This window comes from Sturnira hondurensis, unplaced genomic scaffold, assembly GCF_014824575.4.
Source record: "Sturnira hondurensis isolate 20B ecotype Veracruz unplaced genomic scaffold, ASM1482457v3 Scaffold0002840, whole genome shotgun sequence".
In the NCBI taxonomy this organism is placed as follows: domain Eukaryota; kingdom Metazoa; phylum Chordata; class Mammalia; order Chiroptera; family Phyllostomidae; genus Sturnira; species Sturnira hondurensis.
The window spans coordinates 3,991,864-4,016,710 of record NW_028075471.1 but is presented as its reverse complement, the minus strand read 5'-3'; the positions used below and the strand labels follow the sequence as shown (position 1 = coordinate 4,016,710).

General features: G+C 34.5%; 1 protein-coding gene across 1 annotated transcript in view; it reads left to right on the top strand.

Moving 5' to 3' along the window:
* The window catches only part of DNAH12 (dynein axonemal heavy chain 12), a 234,256-nt gene that overhangs the window by 169,458 nt on the left and 39,951 nt on the right, over nt 1–24,847 (top strand). The window contains exons 51-60 of the mRNA XM_037040727.1: nt 2,695–2,784; nt 3,422–3,562; nt 5,949–6,190; nt 7,261–7,408; nt 7,939–8,084; nt 14,837–15,051; nt 15,714–15,906; nt 17,252–17,444; nt 20,307–20,479; nt 23,322–23,462. Of these exons, the coding sequence (XP_036896622.1) occupies nt 2,695–2,784; nt 3,422–3,562; nt 5,949–6,190; nt 7,261–7,408; nt 7,939–8,084; nt 14,837–15,051; nt 15,714–15,906; nt 17,252–17,444; nt 20,307–20,479; nt 23,322–23,462 (1,682 nt within the window). The remainder of the gene's footprint in view (nt 1–2,694; nt 2,785–3,421; nt 3,563–5,948; nt 6,191–7,260; nt 7,409–7,938; nt 8,085–14,836; nt 15,052–15,713; nt 15,907–17,251; nt 17,445–20,306; nt 20,480–23,321; nt 23,463–24,847) is intronic.

Genomic DNA, 24,847 nt, shown 5'->3' with positions numbered 1-24,847 from the left:
ATAAATTATGGAAAACACTGTATTTATTCTAGGGCAAAGCAAAAGCAGTATAGTGTCAGAAAAAAATGTGGATCCAATTGATTCCATCTCCTTTTCTGTAAATAATAATAATAATAATAATTAGTAGGATTCTCCACTATCATGGGGATGGGATTGAATGAACCTTGAGATTTCTGTGCATTTCCAGCTAAGAGTTTCAAGAATCTGATATACAGGGTCCAGCAGAGGTAATGCCAGCTTGAGTATGGTTGGTAGGGTAATAATATGGGTGTAATACTTTATAGTTCTAATTGGACATTTCACCTAAAATGTCATATGATATGCTTGAGTGTGATATTATTATGTTACATAATTACATGCTCATGATTTTGTAATAAGAGAGTTTGTAATAAAAAGGGGATGTAATTTGTGTCAGACCCTATAACCACATTAGGTGTTGTTTCTAAGCATTCAAAATTCTGCGGTTACAGTATAGTGAAATTGTTAGAAGTATGTACTCTGGAGCCAGAATGTCTTGTCAGAAATCCCAGCCTCATTGGCAATGTGACCTTGGGCAAGATGATTAATCTCTGTGAAATTCTGTAAAAAGAGGGTTATCATATTACCTGCCTCATAAACTTAATGTGAGGATTGGATTAGTTAATACATATAAAGCTCTTATGTATAAAGCTTCACAAACAGTAAGCTCACAATAAATGTTAGCTGTTATAGAAAATTATTCAAGGCTACATCTCTTAAAAAGGAAGGCATAGCTCCCATCCTAAAGTTGAAGACTTATTTTCTTTTTATTCTTTTTTCTTTTTTTGTTGCTGTATTCTTTTATTAAGTTGTCTATTTGAGTACCAACATCAAAATGTTTAAGTTGCTATGACATTATAAATGTGTCAATATCTGGTAGGCAAAAACTCCTTCATTGTTCTTAATTCACTTCTTGGTTCCTTCATGTGCCTTTTCTCTGCTAGGTAAACTTTAGATTCATCCTTTAAAATTTCACAAAATACTATTTTGGGCATATGATTGAAAAAAAAGAAATCTTAGGTTTAAATCTTTGTGACTTTGGATTAGGCAATGCTTTCTTAGACATGACAACAAAAGCACAAGCAACTGACAAAATTAGATAAGTAAAATTTCATCAGAATTAAAAACTTGTACTTCAGAGGGCACTATCAAGCAAATTTAAAAATAACTCACAAAAATTAAAGAAAATACTTGTACACCATATATCTGATGAGTATAATATCCAGAATATAAAAGGATCAATAATAATAAAACTCAGTAATGAAAAGGTGAATAACCCAATTAAAAATAGGTGAAAGGAAATGTTGAATAGACATACTATGATCTGAGAGAAGAGACTTGAAATTGTAAGGATGGCAATTCTCCAGAAATTTAATCTTTTTATTTTCTTATCTTTTACTGAGAACATGCTTATTGATTTTAGAGAGCGGTGAGAGGAAGGGAGGGAGGGAGAGAGAAAAAGAGAGAGAGAAGCATTGATTTCTTACACATGTCCCTACCCCTACCTGGGATCAAACCTGCAATCTAAGTATGTACGTGCCTGTGACCTTTTGGTGCACAGGATAATGCTCCAACCAACTGAGCCATACCAGTCAGGGCTAGATTTATTTTCCTTTCAGATTTTTACAATACCTGGGTTTGAATCCCTGAACTGGAGAATTGGGATTTTGTGTGTGTGTATGTCATTCTATCCTTCTTTGAGATAATAAAGAAAATAGATAGGCTTTTACTTTACCAAGTTATTTTCATGTGCACATACACACACACTCACACTCACAAAACATACCATATACCTCTATCAGGCTTCTGGAAGTAGGAAAAAGAATGTTCAGCTAGTTGTTCAGTATCTTTCACTAGCACAAGTAAGTACCATGTACTTTTTGTTATAACTGGAAGAACAATGTATAATCTTTGTTTTTTTCTTCTTTATTTTACTTGAGAAACCTAGGTAAATTGTTAATAAGAAAAATATTTGCTACCTGTCATTCCATTTGGACTTCTATAACAAATTACATAGACTGGGTGGCTTATAAACAGTAGAACTTTATTTCTCAAGGTAATAGAGCCTGGAAAGTCCAAGATCAAGGCTCCAGGAGATTCAGAGTCTGTTTCCTGGTTTATAGATGACTTCTTTGCTATGTCTTCATATGGTGGAAGAGAAAGGGAGCTCTCTTAGATTTTTCCGTATAAGGACACTAATCCCATTCATGGGTGAATCACCTCCCCAAAACCCAAATGCTATTACATTGTGGATTAGATTTCAATATATGAATTTAGGGGGACGGGAACAAAAATTTTCAGTATATAGCACTACCATTTTGGTTTGAAAGAGTTAAAAAATAAATAAAAATAAAAGTTGAAATAATAAACATATGAAATTATGATCGTGTTTATACTAGTTGCTTATTTTCTAAAGAAAAATAATCATATTATTTATCTTTCAATGTTTAATTTTTATAAATTTAATATATAAGTTCATGTTCATATTTGAAATATTTGGTACATATAACATGATTTTGGGGAGTGAAGTCTCTTTATTTCTAAGAAGATAAAACTTGATATTTTGAAAGTATGTAGTTTCTCTGGAGAAAATATGTCTTAAACTTCAAAAAGAAATATTTTATAGTGAGCATCTTTAATTGTACATTTAATAAGCTTGCAAAATTTCATTTACAGATATTAGATTACTGGGGACCTAGCAAAAAACTTCTGGGAGATATGAATTTCTTAAGAGATTTGAAAGAATATGATAAGGACAACATTCCAGTGAGTTTCATTGGATTTTTCTTTTGTAAATGTAACTTTGTTAAGATGTGAAAAATCTTTAACACTATGTAATACTATATAAAATATAAGAAGATTTTCCATTTTTGATTAAAATAACAATTAAAAGGACATTCTACTTGCTAATGACTATTTTATGAATTCTCATAATGCATAGACCCATGCCTCTTTCAGACCATTGGTGGTCATTTAATAAATTACTATTTTAGTGTATTATTGACATGAAAGAATTCTCTAAGTGTCATATGATAGTTTATTAATAAATCTGATACACAAATTTATGTGAGATAAAGTATAATGCATTTTCCCATTTGAACTTTTTTTATTAATGTTTAATTATTCTTTTCTCTTGTTTCCATGTTTTCTCAACCAGCGTATCTTTTAATGTTTTTAGAAGAAGCATTTTTCCTCAATATCTGTCATAATTTTGCATATTTTGCTCACAAATTACTTGTGTTTCTGCTTTAATTACGGTTATTTTAAAATTATCTCAAAGTACTGACTTGTTTTTAAAAACAACATAATTTTGTATACAATGTTTTCACTATTTGTGATTATTTTTTCATCTTATGATTGTGTAATTTGTTGAAATTTTAAAATCTAAATCTTTGTTGTGTAGGTGACTGTTATGCAGAAGATTCGTGGTGAATACTTAACAAACCCTGAGTTTGACCCCCCTAAGGTTGCTAAAGCATCTTCTGCTGCTGAGGGTCTGTGTAAATGGATCATGGCTATGGAAGTATATGACAGAGTTGCAAAGGTATTTTGAGGATCAGCACATCTATTTTCTATTAAAATATTCCCAGAAATTAAAATCTATGCATATATTTTCTAGTTAAGACTTTTCTAAAAGTGCTACAAGAATTTGTCCTGCTGCAGCATAAACATTAGACATCAAGTACCTAGTAGTTGAAGAAAATACTCGCATATGACATAACCTGGTTGGGGCTAGTATGAGTGGCAGTGCTGGGGGAGCAGGGATAGTCATTGTGGTTGGCCCAAATGACCTATATCCACAGGGACATGGGGCAGTAGAGAATTAGAGTTTGATGAGCAGTGGGCAGAAACAAAGAAAAATCTAGAACTTCAAGGGCAAAGTGGCAGATTCAACAATTGATTCAAAGGGTTAGAATTAAGAAGATCCAAGTAGGGTTAAGAGGCAGAGCCTGGGAAGATCCCCTAAAGCAATGGCTAGGTTGATAGGGAACTTTTTATCAAATATCCCCTTGGGTCAGATTCCTGGGAGAACAGAGAATAGTTTAAGAGTATTTTGTAAATTTGGCTAGCAAAGGATCAGGAAAACACTGGCCTTGTCCTTTGTAGTTTTCAAAATTCTACCGAGGATAGCAGGATATGTAAATAAAAAGGCAGGTAAAAATACATTGTAGTGTATTCAGAACAACTTCATGGTATAGAATGAATGATCAGGCTGTAATGATTGGGAAAATATTCCTAGTAACATACATGTGCCTATAGAGAGCTAGGAACTTTGTTAGTTTCAGGGAAGTAGAACTGTATACACCTGTTAAAGAAATAAAATTAATTTTATCTTGGATGTCTTCTGAAGTCAAAAGTAGAAAGTGGAGCTTCTTGCTTTCTATCTGTTTCTTTAACATATTCCCCTTCAATATTCCATCTCACAGGAGAGAGAGTGGGCCATTCAGCTATGATACCTTGCCTCCCTCTGCCCTCTTTGCCTTCAGCTTCATTCCTGGCAGAAGATTTAGGTCTCCCTTCTTTCAAATACACATACTCTTTTTGGTCATCTGCTAAATTCTTTTTACCAATGGCTTATAGTAAGTACACTCAATGATAAAGTTGAAACCCCCATTCTTTTTTTTTTTCAAATGGTTTGCATTCAGTAGCATACTACACCAGTTTCAGATCTATAGCAAAGCAGAGGGGAAAACCTTATACTCTACAAGGGATCACCCATGGCTGTCCCAAGCACCCGCCTGACCCCATACCCCATTATCTCAACATTGTTGACTGTATTCTCCGTGCTGCAATCCACATGTCTGGGGCTATTTTGCAACTACCAATTTGTACTGCTTAATCCCTTCACATTTTTCACCTAGCCCCCTGACCACCCCTCCTCTCTGACAGCTGTCAGTCTGTTCGTTCTCTGTATCTACGAGTGTTTCTATTTGGCTTGGACAACCCCTTTCTTGATATATTAATGAGCATAATAAAATTAGAACTTTAGAAAATCATTTTTCTCTAAAAAATGCATCTTTTCAAGCTTTGCTGAGGATAATTCAATTTTGGTAATGAAACTGAACATCAAGGCTTTCTTTTTCTTTGTATTTCTATCATATTCTTAATCTCCCCCTAGCACCCCTACCCCTGCCTCCCCCCAAACAAGGCAAATGTATGTCTCGCCTGATTGGGAAGAAGATCACAGACTTGGAAATGCAAAGAACAGACCAAACCAAACTGAAACAAACAACAAACAACAACAGAAAAGCATGTTCATGTATTTTAAAAACGTAAACACTTAAGAACCCTTAAATTCTGCCACATGTTTTTCTCTGTTTTTTTTTTAAAGATTTTTATTTATTTATCATTAGAGGGGAAGGGAAGGAGAGAGGGAGAGAGATATTAATGTATGGTTGCTTCTCATGTGTCCCCTGGTGGGAGCTGGCCTGCAACCCAGGCATGTGCCCTGACTGGTCTGTTTCGCAGGCTTGTGCTCAATCCACTGAGCTACACCAGCCAGGGCGAGTTTTTCTCAGTTTTTGGCAACAGTTCAATGGCAATTATATTTAGAGATATTTTAGTACATATTGTGCCATTTTTGCTACATAATGTGAAATTATTAGTCTAGAATAATTTATCTATTTTATATATGACAGTGTCTGGTTTAGAATGATTTATATATTTTACATAAATTAAAATATATATAAATATTCATTTAAATATATAATGTGTAAATTATACACTTTATATATTGTATAAACATAAATATTTTGTGTATTAATAATGTAAAATTTAAGGCAAAATGTTAATTTTGTATAACTTGTTATTATATGCAACTAGTGTATGTATAATATTAAACATTTTAATCCATAATATCTATAAAGGATTATATTAGATGTCAGCTTTATAGAGTACACATCACAGTTGCATATATTGTTTCTAAATAGGTCGTAGCTCCTAAAAAAGCCCGCTTATCAGAAGCTCAGAAGTCCTTAGCTGAGACAATGGAGCTCTTGAATGAGAAGAGAGCAGAACTGGCAGAAGTTGAACATCATTTGGAAAGTTTACAAAGAACATTTACTGAGAAGACTGAGGAAAAGGCTCGTTTGGAAGATCAGGTGGAACTCTGTGCTAAGAAACTTGAAAGAGCCTCGCAACTAATTGGAGGACTGGGTGGAGAAAAATCAAGGTCAGATTTCTGCTCATTTTAACATTTAAGAATGTCAGTCTTGAATATGTGACTTTCTTTGGATATTTATTATGATTACTAATTTTAAAATAGCTCGTTGAAAATGCAGGCACTAGGCCAGTCTTCTTCAAACCAAATATCAATGTCAAAGGATGTTGTTGGCAACTTGCTTTCAAGCATTTTTAAAGAGAGAGAGAACCAAGTAGGGGAAATGAGCATTTTTAATCTAAATGGAATGTGGGCAAGCATTGTACAATTCTTTCCAGTTTTCACATATGTTCAAAATTTTCCTTAATAAAATATTGGAGGGCAGTAAAGTATGTCTCATTTTGTTGAAGTTTATTTCAAAGATGATGCAACTGGTTTGATCTAACAAAGCCAATTAGCTTTATTCTAATTATTTATTTGTACTGACCAACCAGGTATCTCACTGATTAATGACATTTGTTGAAGGAATAGCATGATAAAGTAATGTGCCTTTGACTTTGTAGTGCAGATTAGATAGTTTTGGAATGTAATTTTTATTGTACAGTTTTCATTAAATGGAAAATATCAATTCTATAAGACAGAAAGCTGTAATTGAACAAGAATTAAATTAAAAAATTATTATTAAAAAAAAGAAAATATCAACTCTAGCAATAGTATGTAGCTTCTGTACAACTTAAATGTAATTTGGGGTAATAAATTGCAAACATTTCTGTGGTTTACAGACTAACAATAATTACTGAACCAAACAGCAGGGCCACTAGACCAACTCATTCTGATGAAAATGATTAGACAAAATGTGAGTGGGTGGGGCGAGGGGCATACCTAGTCCAAATCCTGCAAATCCCCACCCCCAAACCTTAGTATTCTAATAATGAAAGGTTGATTGTCACTTATGTAACATAGATATGTGTTAAAGCACATTAGAGATAGAAGAGACCCAACCTCCTCATTTTATAGATAAGCAAGTGCCCAATATTTTGTGGCTTTTTTGTTACAGAATCTGGACTAGAAACCCCTTGCCCTTTCAATTACTTACATCATTCTGTATGGTGAGGCTATTTTGACTTTGGTTGATCTCACAGGTGGTCTCAAGCAGCAAATGACCTTCAGATAGTATATGAAAATTTGATTGGTGATGTCCTGGTATCAGCAGGAGTAATAGCCTACCTTGGCGCTTTCACTTCTGGCTTTCGACAAACATGTGTAGAAAATTGGAGCATGTTGTGCAAGGTAAAGATTTTATATTTCATAAGTTCTTTTCTAGAACATTCAAAGGGCAAGTTGGGGTATTGGGAGGGGGGATGATAATAATAAGTACAGAGAAGGGAAGAAATAACTAAAAATGTAAGATTTTTGTTCCCTCTTGTTTGATCAGTAAAGTAGTTCATAGTACAACTTCATTTTTTTATTTTATTTTTACTTTCTCTTAATTTTTAAAAAATTTTTCAAATATAGTTCACACTCAACATTATGTTAGTTTCAGGTGTACAGCATTGCAATTAGACATTTATGTAATTTACAAGGTGATCGCCCCAGTAAGTCTAGTACCCACGTGACATTGTATCTAGTTTTTACAATATTATTAACAATATTTCCTATGCTATGCTTTTGTCCCTGTAATAGTTCAACTTTCAATTCAGCTTTTTCCTGTTCCTTAGAGTTATTAAGTAATATCTAATAACAAATCAATATTTTAATTTTAAATATATTTCAATCAATGAGGTAAAAGAAAATATTAGATATCTGTTTATTTATTACAGGAGAAAAAAATTCCATGTTCAGAGGAGTTCTCATTGAGTAAGACCCTAGGTGATCCAGTAAAAATTAGAGCTTGGAATATTGCTGGATTACCAAGAGATACTTTCTCCATAGATAATGGAGTGATTGTTAATAACTCCAGGCGTTGGTAAGTAACATAAAGTAAACTTATTTTTCAATTATTGTATTTGGAAGTTTTTAAACATAGAGAAAAGTTTAAAGGATTTTAGTGTAAGTACCCAATAGCTACCTAGATCCTGACATTAACATTTTATTAATCTTGCTGTTTTATCAAATATTTATCGATCCCTCTGTCCATTTGTCAACTCATCCTTTTTTTTTTAAGATTTTATTTATCTTTAGAGGGGAAGGAAAGGAAAGGAGAGAAGGAGAGAAATATCAATGTATGGTTGCCTCTCGTGCGTCCCCTGCTGGGAACTGGCCTGCAACCCAGGCATGTGCCCTGACTGACTGGGAATCGAACCTCAATCCTTTGGTTCACAGGCCCCCCCCGCTCAATTCACTGAGCTACACCAGCCAGGGCTCAACTCATCCTTTTTTTGTGTTTCATCCTAAGTAGCAGACATGGATACCCTTTCCCCAATACCTCAGCCATGAATATCATTAACTAACATTCAATATTATTTATGCTTTTTTCTTTTGAGGTGAAATTTCATACCATGTAATACACAAAACTTAAGAACACCATTCCATGAGTTCTTTAAAAAGCGTGTACAAAAGTATGTACTTGAGCAACGCAAACCTTCATCAAGATATAGTACATGTCTCCCCAGAAGTTCTCTCATGTCCCTTCTCAGTAAATGCCCACCCTCACCGTAGGAAATTTTTATTTTAATTATTTCCCACCATAGATTAGTTTGGCCTATTCTAGAACTTCATATAAACAAATCATACTGTACATACTCATTTGTGAAGGTTTCTTCCACACAACATTTGTTGCTATTTTTGATTGCTGACTAGTATTCCATTGTATGTATGTATCACTGTTGATGTGTTCTCCTATTGATGAATACTTAGGCTGTTTCCAGTTTGGGGCTATTCAATGTATTTATTTTAACTAGGTATTTCTACCCACTTTCAAGATGCTATAACTATACTTTATACAATTTCAAGGATGTTTTCTAAAATTGCTGTCAATAGTGTGATAATTATATGAATATTCTGAATGTTTTTTATTATTATCCTTTCATTTATATCACTTTGAAAAACTTGGAAAATTACTTTCATCTGAGAAACAGTGTCCTATAAATGGTAATTTCATCATGTTGTCATCTAATTTTAAAAGTCTCTTCATGGGACAGTATCTCAAACATATTATGATAGGTACTATTGAGCTCTTATATTTATGAGGCACTATCTTTTTTTGTTTTTTTTTTTTTAAATTTATTTATTTATCTTTAGAAGGGAAGGGAAGGAGAGAAGGAGAGAAGTATCAATGTATAGTTGCCTCTCGTGTGTTCCCTTCTGGGAAGTGGCCTGCAACCCAGGCAAGTGCCCTGACTGGAAATTGAACCTCAATCCTTTGGTTTACAGGCCTGCACTCAATCCACTGAGCTATGCCAGCCAGGGCCATGAGGCACTACTTTTATTTTTTTAATTTTAATTTTATTTTATTTATTTTTTTATTTTTTAATATATTTTATTGATTATACCATTACAGTTGTTCTATTCCCCCCTTCATTCCCCTCCACCCGCACACTCCCTCCCCCACCCTTCTCCCCCCCTTAGTTTATAACCACATGTCTCAAGTTCTTTAGATTCTATATTTCCCCCACTATTCTCGCCCTCCCCCTATCTATTTTCTACCTACCATCTACGCTATTTTCTGTGCCTTCTCCCCCCTTCTCCCCCTCCCACCCCCCTGTTTCTAACCCTCCATGTGTTCTTCATTTCTATGGTTCCACTCCTGATCTAGCTGTCCTCTTGGTTTGCTTTTGTTTTAGGTGTCGTTGTTAATAACTGTGAGTTTGCTGTCCTTTCACTGTTCATATTTTTCATCTTCTTTTTTAAGAAATAAGTCCCTTTAGCATTTCATATAATAAGGGCTTGGTGATGATGAACTCCTTGAACTTGACCTTATCTGAGAAGCACTTTATCTGTCCTTCCATTCTAAATGAAAGCTTTGCTGGATAAAGCAATCTTGGCTGTAGGTCTTTGGATTTCATGACTTGGAATACTTCTTTCCAGCCCCTTCTTGCCTGTAAGGTCTCTTTTGAGAAATCCGCTGACAGTCTGATGGGTACTCCTTTGTAGGTGACTGTCCCCTTATCCCTTGATGCTTCTAGGATTCTCTCCTTCATTTTGGTCTTGGCTAATGTAATTATGATGTGCCTTGGTGTGTTCCTTCTTGGGTCCAACTTCTTTGGCACTCTCTGAGCTTCCTGGATTTCCTGGAAGTCTATTTCCTTTGCCAGACTGGGGAAGTTCTCCTTTATTATTTGTTCAAATACGTTTTCCACTCGTGGCTGTTTCTTTCCCCCTTCTGGTACCCCTATAATCCGGATGTTGGAACGTTTAAAGATGTCCTGGAGGTTCCTAAGCCTCTCCTCATTTTTTTGAATTCTCATTTCTTCATTCCTTTCTGGTGGGATGTTTTGTTCTTCCTTCTGGTCCATTCCATTGATTTGAGTCCCAGTTTCCTTTCCATCACTATTGGTTTCCTGTGCATCTCCCTTCATTTCAATTAGTTTAGCCTTCATATGTTCCTCTAATTTGTGACTATGTTCCTCTAATTTGTGACTATAATCTACCAGTTCTGTGAGCATCCTGATAAATAGTGTCTTGAATTGTGCTTCTGAGAGGCTGGCAATTTCTCGGTCGCTTAGAGTTATTGGCTCTGGGACTTTGAGTTCTTCTTGCACCATCTTTTGGGCTGTTTGTGCCTGTTCTGTAGCAGGATCAGAACCCTAAAGTGTTCACTAGAGCAGGGCAACTAAGTCGCTGGGTTGTGACGTTGTATGTGGGGGCGGGGTCAAAGAGGGACAATGGCTTCCCGTCTGCCGCCTGTCGCCGCAGCCCCGGCGCCGCAGCCACCACCGTCACCAGGCCCACGCGTTTCGTTCCACTGCACGTGAGTGTGCCACCGCCGTCAGCCCTCCACCACTGGGTTTGCCCCCTGGAGCCTGCGTGGTTCGTCTCACTGTGCGTGAATGTGCGACCGCAGTCAGTCTGCCCCACACCCTGACTGGTTCCGGGCTGCCTGAGCGTCTAGGTCGGGGGATCTGTCCTGCCTGACCCAGCTCCGCTGCTGGCTCTGCTTCCCTTACAGTCCCCGTTGAAGGGTTCGTTGTTGTTGGACTTCCGTATAATTCCGTTTTCTGGTCTTTGGTTGTGTCCTAGTTCTCCAAACCTTTGTTGTATTCAAACTTGGTTGTGGGAGAAGGCACAGTGTTTCCACCTATGCCTCCATCTTGGTGGAAGTCGGCACTACTTTTATAAGTGCCCTATATCCACACAAACTCTTATGAGTGAGTTAGGTATTATTATTATTATTCCATTTTACAGATGAGGAAATTGACACTCAGAATGATTTAGTAATTTGAAATTTAGTAAGATAACTACCTGAACTAATCAATGATGGAGTCAGAATTTGAACCCAGGCAATTTTACTTCCAAATCTTTGTTCTTAATTATTGTGTTAAGTAAAATGTAGAATAGGATATCACAATCACTACCTTTTAAACTCTATTGAAAGTTTCAATATTCTTTTAGAATATGAGATACATTAAAGTTGCATTACACATCAGTGAGGAAAGGATGTGCTGCCATAATGGCTATCATTATAAAAAATCAATTAAATTACATCCTTACTTTTATCACATTCAAAGACACAAAAGAAGGCAAGCACCTGAATGCCCCTGACACAGAGGGGTCTTTCTCTACATTTTTGCCCTTAGCCTGGAGGTAGATTGCTGTTGCTCGGTACTGTGTGTTAGGTTGTTTGGGGAGCAGAGTGGGAGTTCTCTGTTACTCTGTTTCTTAGTCTTAGGAAGGCTCTGTGTACATGGACCTTCACGATAGTTCTTTTTCAGCCTTACTGTCCCTCCTTCCCATGACTGCTTAATTCGGCCTTATACCTATGGTTGGTCGTCAACAGGAGTTTCCCAACCTTATCCTCCAATGAGAGATTTCTACTTTGTAAAAGTTGATGAAGGTACAATATCTTTAGCCCAAGATGTTTTTCTGTTTCAAGCCCCCCAACCCTCACCCAGGGGTTGAGTTTTTCTTTTGCTCTTGCACCAGCTACAATGCATGTTTTGCCCTTACTTCTTCCAGGATTCCCAGGCATCATTTCAGCCCAATACATGTTATTTTCCCAGTTTGGAATTTCCTGGGTTACATAGTGTAAACTTGTACCCTGCACCTGTGTGAAATGTAGGCCCGTGGTTACAGACTCTCAGGAGACTTTTTTCCAGTTGCAAATGAGACAGGAATCAAAACACTTCATTCTTGTCTCCAAATGCGTAGAGTTGGATTTTTTTCTACCTATGCTTTCACTAAGCGTTTTGTGGGTTTAAGTTTACTACAGGGCCTCAGTTCTAGCTTTTTGCACATATGGATAAAAGGAGCCCCTAGGTTATTAGAACTGGCACTCTCCCCAAGGCTAGCTGCATTTCAGCTCACACACTGTTCTACAGTTCAGTTTTGTCTCTGTTTCTGGCATCTGTGTTTTACTGGATGTTTCTATTGCGTATGTATGTATCTCTTAAATTCATGTCAACCATGTATTTTTAAAATGTCATTTTTTAAGCACTACTGGATACACTAAACTAGGTGGCTGGAGGATTTTTAGATTATTTAGATAGTCATGCTGCTAGAAGCATAGTTTATAATTAATCAATCCTTGTTCTGCTTGCTCATAATTTCTAGAAGTTTATCTGTTTATAATATTGTGCAGTGGTTGAAAGCAGTGCAGACACCAGTGTCCAGATAGCTGGATTCAAATTTTCCTCTATCACTTTCTGTCTTAAGATTTTGGTAACTTAGTTGACCTCTCAATGCCTCAGGTGCCTCATCTGTAAAAGAAGATAATAATTCCTACCTCATAGGAATATTGTGAGAAAATACTTAGACTGTAAGTGCTCAATAAATATTAGTTTTTATAATTACCATCTTCAAATACCTCAGTTAGTGTCTATATCTCAAATTGACTTGCTTTTTAACCATGGTGAAAATACTGCACTGTTTTATTATTATTTATTAACACATCAGTCTGGCTACTTAACAGTAAAGCTTTGTTTTCCCCAAAATACTACCTCTGTCAGAAGCATAGATTGACAATGCTTTTCTCTTCAGACTGTCCAAAGACCTAGTGTAGACTAGAATTATTTTCATACCATATTTGGAATATAGGTACTATCGAATGGTCTTATCTCTCTGATGGACAAAGCAACTCAATTTTCCAATTATATTTGTAATATTTATAAAAGGTTGTATTAAGTGGGAATTGGATTTCTTTTAGAATGGAAAAGAATCTCTCCTGCAATACTAAGAACATTGATTTAGGCATTACCAAGAACATTGACTAGCACTGAAATGTTAATTTACAGAAATTGTTACTTTTGGCAAGGGAAAGAACAAATACTGTATTTTCACAATGATAAGCATATAAAAGGAAGAAAAAAGTCTCTTTAAATAGGACATCTAGTCTAATTACTAAGCAATTACTTTTACTAATTACTTTTAAGCAGTTGTATGTAAAATAATATTCTCATTTTCAGAACATGTTTCCTCTGTTTGCTGTGGTAGCAAAAGTAAATTTTGACCAGTGTCTGAACCATTTTGTGTTTTCAGTAGGATTTCAGTACAATTTGAGCTGAGAAAGAAAACAACCAGGCAGCTAGCGTTGGATTGTTTTGTCTTTTGGAAGGGAAAGAAAATAAAAGAGCAGAATTGTCTGGGAATAGTCGATTAAAGAGCTTATTTATAGGAAAAGGGAAAGGAGATTTTATCCCTAGAAGCTATTGAAACAGAAAGAGAGTGTCTGGGAAAGCCAGCGTGACATGAGATGAAAACTCCCTTTTTATGCTAATACTTTTTAAAAATAATTTAATGCACTGTACTGAATACAAAAGAAACATAGGGCATCATTTTCACTGAGGAAGAAGAAAGCACAGTGTATTTTGAATATCCGAAACCATGAATTATATGTTCTCGAACATGAAGTTTTTACCATACTTACATAGGAAAAAATCCTAAATAGATCTTAAATATATACCAGGCTAAACTTAGGAACTTAGTTTATGACTCTACTGATAATTTGAGGCTAGTAGATCTCTTACTTTAAATTTTTAACAAATAAATAGAATTATTTTTTATGTTATATTAACAGATGTCATATATTAAAAATACCTTGAGTCTTGGCTGATATAACTCAGTTGGAGCACTATCCAGTACATGGAAAGTTGTGGGTTTGGTCCCCAGTGGGGTCATGTGTGAGAGGCAACCAATTGATGCTTCTCTCTCACATTGATGTTTCTCTCCCTCTCTCCTTTCCTTCCCCTCTCCATAAAAATCAATAAGCATGTCCTCAGGTGAGGATTTTTTAAAAATTACCTTGAAGACAGTGTGTTATATTGGAAAGAACACAGCTTACAAGAGCACAACATCCTACTTCTGACATTGAACTAATTTTGTAACCCTGGAATCTTGGGCACATACTCCCTGAGACTACCTTTTTTTTATTTCAAAAATAAATGAGAAAGAAACTCCTTTTCATTGTTTTCTCACAGCACTTTTGTAAAGACTAACCCTGATAATATATGTGAAACATGTTGTATTTTTACAAATTGATAGTGATGTTTATTATTTAAACTATATAACTTTAAAGAAATATGAATATCTATTTCTTCTCTCAGAATTTCTCTTATTATATTCTAGGCCTTTAATGATTGACCCTCAGGGTCAAGCCAATAAATGGATCAAAAACTCTGAAAAAGAAAATCAGCTTAGTGTTATTAAACTATCAGATTCAGATTATATGAGAACACTGGAGAACTGTATTCAGTTTGGAAATCCGCTTCTTTTAGAAAACGTCGGTGAAGAACTGGATCCATCTTTGGAACCTTTACTACTTAGACAAACTTTTAAACAAGGTAGAACTGAAAGATGATTAGATTATCTTTGAGGCAGAAAAAGCACTGAATAAATTTAATAATAAGGTTAATAACTTAGAACTTCTGTGTCATTTTTATGTGTGAAAAGAGATTTAGAACAAGTATCAAGAATGAACGTTGCCCTCACTTTATTGCCTTAATCACTGTTACCCAGATTTTTGTTCAGTAGAGAACATAAAGAAGTTGAAGCCAGCCTGAAATTGCTGTATCATATGACCATGGTTCACACAAAGTTCATTATTGTGAATAGTAATGGTTAATATGGACCAAAGTTGACTTTAGGTAAACATTGCCCACCTCATATTTTTCTGGTTATAAAAATTTGATCTCTTCTAAATTGTAATACTTTTCAGAGCTTTGGTCACATATGAATACCTTTGGAATCATGATTCAAAATTGATAGAGGAAGTAAGATCAAAAGTAATCTTGATTTAGAAGGCTATACAACCAGAGAAAAGTATCTTATACTTCCCCAGAATGAATGAGTCCTGCTGTATAACTGCTTACTTGCCTCTGTGCCTGTGACTTTTGTCCTATCTGTTCTACTTTAAATTATGTGTAATCTGGGAAAGGCCTTAACATAGGGGGAGGTGCTATGCAAATTTGGCTTACTTACTATGCATTTATTTTCTGAAATATAGGTGGTGTTGACTGCATCAGGCTTGGTGAGGCCATTATTGAGTATTCCTTTGATTTCAAGTTTTATATCACCACAAAACTGAGAAATCCACACTATATGCCAGAGCTAGCTACAAAAGTGTCTTTGCTCAATTTCATGATAACTCCCGAAGGACTTGAAGATCAGTTATTAGGTATTGTTGTTGCAAAGGAGAGGTATGTATTTTCTCAGGTGCTTCCAAATGGCCTAGAGAGGAATACTTGTAGGCCAATAATACTTTTGTTATGTGATTATTTTGAAGTCTTGTCCAATTTTATATTTTGTCATTAGAAACTAAATAATATAATCTTTTAAAATAGCCATTCTAGAACAAGTAAGTTATGTCAACTATCTTATATTGGTGTTTTAACATGTATGGTAGATTCAGGTGTTAGGCCATAATTTCTGACATATATCTGATTGCTTGAACCAAAAATATTTTACCCCTAAGAATTTATGCTATGGACAAAATCAGAACTGTGTTCAAAGACATATACAGGATGGTAATAAAAAAATACTTAGGATAAGAACAAAAACAGCAGGACACTAAACTATATACAGGAGGGGTAACATTTTGCATGAATACGAAAATGGTCAATTCATATATACAAAAAAAGTTGGGGAAGCAATGCAGCAGAATGTTAGTGATTATCCCCTCAGATGTTAAAATGATAGGTAATTAATATTATTTTCTGCATAATTTATGTATTTTAATTACTAGCATGTTTTATTTTTTTAATGAGAAAAAATATACCTGGAAGGGCTACTGATAAAAAAGTGGCTTCCTAAAGGAAATCTTTGATTCCACTTGAAACTTAGTATAACATTATCAAGTAGTCTATTACATATTATAAATTATAAGTGGAAATATGTAACCATGAGATACTTTTGTTGTTATTTCCAGCATTTCAGTCTCACACACATAGTATCCAAGAGAGTACCATGTCATAACATTCTATAACATGGTGAATTAAGTTATTTCAAAGTTTCATACCACCTTTGTTATGATGTTATAAGTGTCAGTGTTGTCTTTTACTTGAAGAGCCACTTGTATGACGAGTCATCCTTCCTATGTCTGCTAGTGTAGAAGAAACAATGAAAATGAGACTGAATATGACAAAGCTAAAAAAAATTTAAAATTTCATACTCTGAGTTTCCTCCAGTCCTTATTCTTACATAATTGGCCAAGCTGTAAGAATAAGCTCAATGTACTTACCACAGTACATGTTATTGCCATGTTTTACACAGGTACAATTAATGCTTTTTTGCTTGAATTTCTCAAATTATTATTTAAATTGAAGTAATTTTTTTCCTTAGATTAGGATAAAGAGATTAATCATTTTATTTTATGTTACATGCATATAAAATTATTTAAATGTCTATGATATTGTGATATCTAATCACAATATAAATTAATATAAATTATATATAACATATCTAATTTAATATAAATTATATCTAATTTAAATATAAATTTAGATAAAATCCTATAAATTTAAACTAAATGTTTTTATCTTTTAGGCCAGAATTAGAAGAAGAAAGAAATGTTCTTATTCTTCAGTCTGCAGCTAATAAGAAACACCTAAAAGATATAGAGAAAAATATTTTGGAAACATTATCATCTTCAGAAGGAAACATTTTAGAAGATGAAAGTGCAATTAAAGTCTTAGACTCTGCTAAAATGATGTCCAATGAGATCACAAAGAAACAGCAGGTAAAGCAAGAATCCTAGTAATCTTTTGATTCTTCAGATTCCAATGTGCTCCCAGTGCCTTAAGAAAGTGCTGTGTATGTATACTAGACTTACTAGGAAAGACAAAGAACTCATTGAGTACCAAAACGTAGAAGCTAGTTTTAAATTCACAAGAGAATAAATATCTCTTACTTCTGAATTATTCAAAACTTGGTCTGATCTGCATGGTGTCTTATACAGAGAAATAAATTTAGAATGAAAGCTTTAAAAATATTTTTTTTATTATTGCATAGGTGAGGCAAACTAGCTAGGTTCATCCAAATTTAATTGACTCTCACCTAAAAACTGAATTTGGGAATTAGGCTTGCTTATGTTCCTGGTTGAAGCTTAAGATGTGTGGAGGTAATTGCTGGTTAATTGGACATTAAGTGGTTCTAGGAACTAATAAGGATGTTTTTTATGACATTGCCTAGTCATTTGTTTGTCAGAGAGAGAGATATGAGAGTTGGGGGTGGCAGGAAGGAAGACAAGGTATGAGAGTTGGGCAAGGGGAGGAAGGTCAGTGCTCCACAGCCAGTAATGTATTTATTTCAAATTCATCTCTCTCAGCCAAATGGTATTTTCATGTTATGTATATTTTAACAAAATCCTACAATGTTGTGAGTAGAAGATCCCTTAGCTATCAGTTATCTTTTGCATTTCATAGTTGGGAAAACTAGGGCCCAGAAAAAGTAGTTGAGGCCCAAGTTCACAGAATTTAATGATGTCACAGAATGACTGCTGTAGGTTAACTTTATTGATTTTCAGAACTTTTGATCCTCCTCGGCCCATTGAATGAATTAAGCACATCTTAATATTAGGATAATTTAAAAAATTTAAACCTAAATAGAAATTACACTAATTGCTCAGCATCCTTCTGCCACTCCCCACCGTGTGTACCCCAGCTCCAGAGTAAAGGACTTTTCAAATGGCTTGGATATAATTTTCCTTGGGATGGATTTAGTTTTGTGAATGTGATAGTAGTGGCTTTCTGTTCAGGTGTACTGTTTTTTATTTTATTGTTGTTTGGGGGGGGTTGTTTGCTTATTTTTATTTTAGAAGAGCCAAAGGAATAGTGTCTTAGAGTAATATCCTATGGCAGCCCCCCATCTGGGGATCATGGCTGAGATAATGTCTCCCTTTCCTCCCTGTCCATCAGAGCAGAACCAACTTCTCATTGTCTCTTTGTGACACTGGTTTTTCAAAGGTGAGAAGGGATAGGAAGAATGTATCAGCTTATTTTCTATTAAGACTCAAAGAGGGAAGAAAATATAAGTATTTATTGGTTCCAGTGTTCTATCTTATAAATAGAAAGAAATTTAATAAATCATAATGTCTTTCTGGCTAGGTCCCCTGATAGCTGAAACAAATTAAGGTTTAAAAATCAGAAGGTATAAATGAGAATACCAAAATTATGCTTTCTTATGCAAAATGTCATTAATTTCCATGTTGACAACTTTATTTTACATTTTTATACTCAAGATTGAGGTTTAGAACTTACTTTAAGTTGTGGTTACTGCTGTATAGTTTTAAGAAAAAATCGTTTGCAAGAAACAAGAAGCCACTCAAATTAGCTCAAATAAAAAACATACAAGGGGACATTTTATTTTCCCAATTATATGTGTAAGCCAAAGGAATAAATGAGAAGCATTAAGTTTCTATGCTCTGTGCCTCTTCCCCTTTCTCTAAGGTTGTGTTGCCCTGCTCTCGGTTCCACTTGAAGACAATTTCTTCTATAAATCTTCTGTGTTTGTTTCTTTCTACATTTTTCTGGCCCATAGAAACCAAGTCTATTTCCATTACCTTTTAGCACTGCTGTCCAGTACCACCTAACTTCATTTTTTGGAGCTCTTAGAGGGTGGAAAATTTGGGGAGAAAATTGATTAGCTTCTCTTGGGTGTGGTTCTATCCCTCCAGCCTAATTGAGTCAGCTATAAATGGGATCATTCAATATAAACATGACTACATAGGCACACTTATTCAGCAGAATCTGTGGCTAGCATTTCCAGAGAAGGGGAAGTGGGTTGGAAAAGTGCTGTACACATTTTTCCTGTAGAATATTAACTTAATCAGATTGTGTTGTCAGTTGAAGAGCTGTTACCTTGGAGAAATTTTTTTTCCTTTTGGAGTTGAATCTCTACACCCTTATTAGTCTAGAAAAGTTAAATATAGCAGAAGCTAGTTGGAAAAAAGATTTATTTATTAATGTTCTTTTGTTTTATCACAGGTTATCTTTTTTCTTTTCTTTCTTTTTCTTCCATCATCATTTATCCCCCCAAATCCTCTTCCACCTCCAGAAAATAAGGTATTTTTAATGTAAAACCAACAGCCAACCAACATTTCTGACACATTTGCTGCCAGACTTTGTGCTGGGTTCTGATACATGTGTTGACACCCTAAACATACATATGTGCGTACTTTCTCTCTCCCTCCCTCCCTTCCTCTCCTTCTCCCTCTCTCTTGAACCTATTAAAATAAAAGAGGATGAGTGACTATAGTAGATACATGTAAGATTCAGGCAAAAACAAGCAAAAATTGATAGCTCTAGTATTTCTCAAATAAGTCAGAAGTGGTTGGTAATGACAACCTTTATCTATAAACCTCTGGTCTTCCTTTTCCTTCCTCCCTTCCTTCCTCCCTTCCTTCCTTCCTTCCTTCCTTCCTTCCTTCCTTCCTTCCTTCCTTCCTGGCTTTTAGCATAATAAAAACTTTTCTTGTAAACTATGCTTCTATAATTTTGTTATTGAGTTAGGTGGGTATTTTTTAAAATATAAACTTCATTAAATGAGAAATATATAATTAAAATACATTTTCTATTTCTTAATCTTGAATTTTCTCTTCTAGATTGCAGAAAAAACAGAGCTCAAAATAGCAGAGTCTCGAGAAGGCTATAGACCCATCGCTAAACATTCATCAGTATTATTCTTTAGCATTGCAGATCTGGCTAACATTGATCCCATGTACCAGTACTCTCTCACCTGGTTTGTGAACCTTTACATCAACTCTATTCATGACAGGTAAACTTTCTATAGCTTCAATCATACTCTCTAGTTGGATTTCCATCATCTTTCCATTAAATAAATATATATCTCCTTTCTTATTACTAATGTAATGTATAATCTTCATTATAAAACACTTAAAATACAGAAAAGTTGAAAGAAAGAAAGAAAGAAAGAAAGAAAAGAAAGAGGCTTTTTATTTTAAGTTTTGTTTCACTTCCACACAAGATTTAGACATAGAGGATTTGCTTTAGTCCTTTTTTCTGTTCCCTTTTAAATATATGGTTCAAAGGTCAGAGTGGTAAGTGAGATTATTAATGGTTTAGGAGCAATACTTTCTCTATAGTGGCCTTGCCCACAGGGATGTTTGTTATGATGATATTATCTCTTAATTCTAGCCAAGAGTTACTTTTTGTATATGTTTTTATACTTTTAGAAAATAAATTATTGATTCATCACAAAGCAACAACAGTAGGTAAGTAGGCAGGTAGATAGATAGATGCCACGTGTGTTCTACATGGCTCTTGGTAGAGCAGTCTCCTGAGTGATTGAAATGCCTTCAGTTTTTCCAGATGGAGTTTGGAATTTGAATTTATATAACCCACCTGATGGAAGAAATTCAAGTTGAGGAACTACATAAATGTTAATGGCATAAATGTTGATGAGGGTGTGGAGTCATTAGAACCCTCATACACAGCTGATGAGATTGTAAAATAGTGTAGTCACTTTGGAAATATTTTGGAAGTTCCTCAAAATATTAAACATAGATTTGCCATACGATCCAGTAATTCCAACAAATCCAGCAATTCCTGGATATATACTGAAGAGAATTCAATGCACACGGTCACACAGAAACTTACAATCTTTTAGGTTTTAGACATGCACACACAAAAAAATGTATCCAAAGGTTACTTGGGCCCTGGCTGGTCAGTATCATCCTGATGTGCCAAGGTTGGGACTTCACTCCCCAGTCAGGGCACATACAAGAAGCAATGAATGAATGCATAAATAAGTGGAACAACAAATCAAAGGTTTTTTTTCTCTCTCTCGTCTATATCTATCGATCTTTCTCTCTCTCAAAACAGTAAAACAAATTTTTTAAAAGTTTCTTGGGTTAGTTTTTTCCCTGTTCAGTATGGTAATATTTGTGTGAAATGCAGTTAGGTTCATGCGTTTGTTTTTGTATTTCACTTCAGAGTGTTTTCCTCATTCTTGTTGATATTATTTTTATTGTTGTTTTTAAATTTATTATATTTTGAACACATAAACCATTTATTTGACTCTAAAATAAACCTGTACCAAAAGGGTGCTCATAAAAGTGTCACTACCCCCACCCTTCCATCCCATTTCCATGGACACAAGTATTACTTTTTTTAAATTAAATTTTTCATTTTGAGATAAGTGTAGACTCACATGCAATTATAAGAAATAATACATTGATCCTATATACTCTTTACCCAGTGTCACCAATGGTGACATCCTGAAAACCTATAGTACACTATCACAACCAGGATATTGATGTTGACATTGAAGTTGTATACACACATACAAAAAAACTGTATAGTCAAAACATATGAAAATATCATCATCGCAAGGATCCCTGTTTTCCTGTTATAGCCATACCTGCTTCCCTCTCATCCCCACATTCTTCTGAACCCCTTGGCAACCACTAATCTGTTTTTCATTTCTATAATTTTGCCATTTCTAGAACACTATATAAATGGGATCATACAGCATGTAATTTGGAGGGATTGGCTTTTTCACCCAGCATAATTCTTTGAGAATTTATTCAAGTTGTTGCATGTATTAATACTTTATTCCTTTTTATTGCTGAAAAGTATTTAATGATGTTGATGTACTACAGATTGTTTAATCATTCACCTATTGAAGGACATCTGGGTTATCTCAGTTTGGGGCTATTAGAAATAAAACTGTTATAAACATGCATGTACCGGTTTTTGTGTGAACAATACGTTTTCGTTTCTCTGAATCAAAATGCCTAGAAATGCACTTTCTGAGTTATGTGGTATTTGCTTTTTTAATTTATAATTTTTTTATTGTTCAAGTACAATTGTCTCCATTTTGCTGAACTTTTCCAGAATGAGTTTATTATCTTATATTCCCATTAGTATTACTGAAAAAAATTAAGCTAAAAAGAATGAAAGCAGTATATGCTTTTTGCAAAAATTTTAAAACATATAAGAGTAAAAAGTAGAAAATAAGTATCAGTTATAACTCCACTGAGAAGTAACTACATTTGTCCATATATTTTCTAACTTTTTATATATAGTTTTAACTGTATAGATCTTGACCTAGATTTTAGGCTTCTTTGGGGCAGGTAAATGTTTTATAATTCTTTGGCTCATACAGTTCCATCCCCAGCATAGATTCTTAGACTAATAAAGATTCAGTAAGGTGTTTTTTAATTAACCTTTTGTTTTCAGTAACTTTGGAGTACATCATGAAATTTAAAATTTTGAAAATAGTATAAACTATATTTCATTTTCTCATAGAAGTATACCCTGTTTTTTTACATAAAGATTTACAAGAAATTGTACACACACATAAACTGTACAGGGAGGTCCCATATACCCCTCTCCTTGTTTCTCCAGTGGTAACATTTGCATAATTATAGTACAATATCGCAACCAGGAATTCACCTGGTGCAATCCAGAGAGATTATTCAGATTTCACTAGTTTCACATGTACTCATTTGTGTGTGTTTGTGTGTGCACATCTGTGGTTTCATATTTTTTACAGTAAATACTTTGATAAAATAAAAACCAATTACATATTCATATTTTACTTACTTTTACCTTAGTTTTGTTTGACTAAATATACATATTTTTTAACCTTTTAGTAACAAATCCAAAATCTTGGAAAAGCGCCTGCGATATTTGAATGACCACTTCACATACAACTTATATTGTAATATATGCCGGTCACTATTTGAGAAGGACAAACTGTTGTTTTCCTTTTTATTATGTACCAATCTTCTTCTGTAAGTTATTTGCTTTTTCTTAATTTATTTATTTAAAAAATCTTCCTGGAATATCTAATTAATAAAGATGGCTGCTCTGCTTAATTCATGACTTTACTTGTATATCTCTCTTCAATAGTATTGGTGTTTTTGTTTATTTGATTTTTAAAATTTAGATTACACAGGAAAGTTTATAATATATTCATGTACAGTTCAATAAATTCTTACATGCAAAAATCTGTGTAACTATAACCCAAGTCAAGAAAGAAAGCTTTTTCAAATGGGCTTCTTTCACTTAATAATATGTATTTAAGGTGCTTCCATGTGTTTTTATGGCTTGATAGATCACTATTCTTCTTTTAAGTATGTTTTATTGATTATGCTATTATAATTTTTCCAATTTCTCCCCTTTTATTCCCCCTCTGCCCTATCCCCCAACCATCCAGCATCCCCTCCCCAGTTCATGTCCATGGGTTCTACATACAAATTCTTTGAGTTATCTGTTTCCTATACCATTTTATATGTCTCCTCATCTATTTTATACCCACCAATTATGCTTCTTCTTCCCTGTACCTTTTCCCCCCATTCCTCCCTTCCACCTCCCCACGGAAATCCCTCCATGTGATGTCCCTTTCTATGATTCTGTTCATGTTCTAGTTGTTTGCTTCGTTTTTGTTTTCATTATTTTTCTTTTCTTTTAGGTTCATTTGTTGATATTTGTGAGTTTGTTGTCATTTTACTGTTTATAATTTCAACCTTCTATTTCTTAGATAAGTCCCCTTAACATTTCATATAATAATGGCTTGGTGATGATGAACTCCTTTAATTTGACCTTATCTGGGAAGCACTTTATCTGGCCTTCCATTCTAAATGAAAGCTTTTCTGGGTAGAATAATCTTGAATGTAGGTCCTTGCCTTTCATGACATGGAATACTTCTTTCCAGCCCCTCCTTGCCTGCAAGATTTCTTTTGAGAAATCAGCTGATAGGCTTATGGGAACTCCTTTGTAGGTAACTCTCTCCTTTCCTCTTGCTGCATTTAACCTTCTCTCTTTATTTTTAATCTTGGGTAACTTAATGATGATGTGCCTTGATGTGTTCTTCTTTGGGCCCAACTTCTTTAGGACTCTTTGGGCTTCCTGGACTTCTTGGAAGTCTATTTCCTTTGCCAGATTGGGGAAGTTTTCCTTCATTATTTGTTTAAATAAATTTTCAATTTCTTGCTGTTATTCTTCTCCTTCTGGCACCAAAAAATTAGGATATTGGAATGTTTCAGGTTGTCCCAGAGATTCCTCAGCTTCTCTTCACTTTTTTGAATTCTTGTTGCTTCATCTTGTTCTGGTTGGGTGTTTATTTCTTCCATTTGTTCCAAATTGTTACTTTGAGTCCTGATTTCCTTCCTGTTAC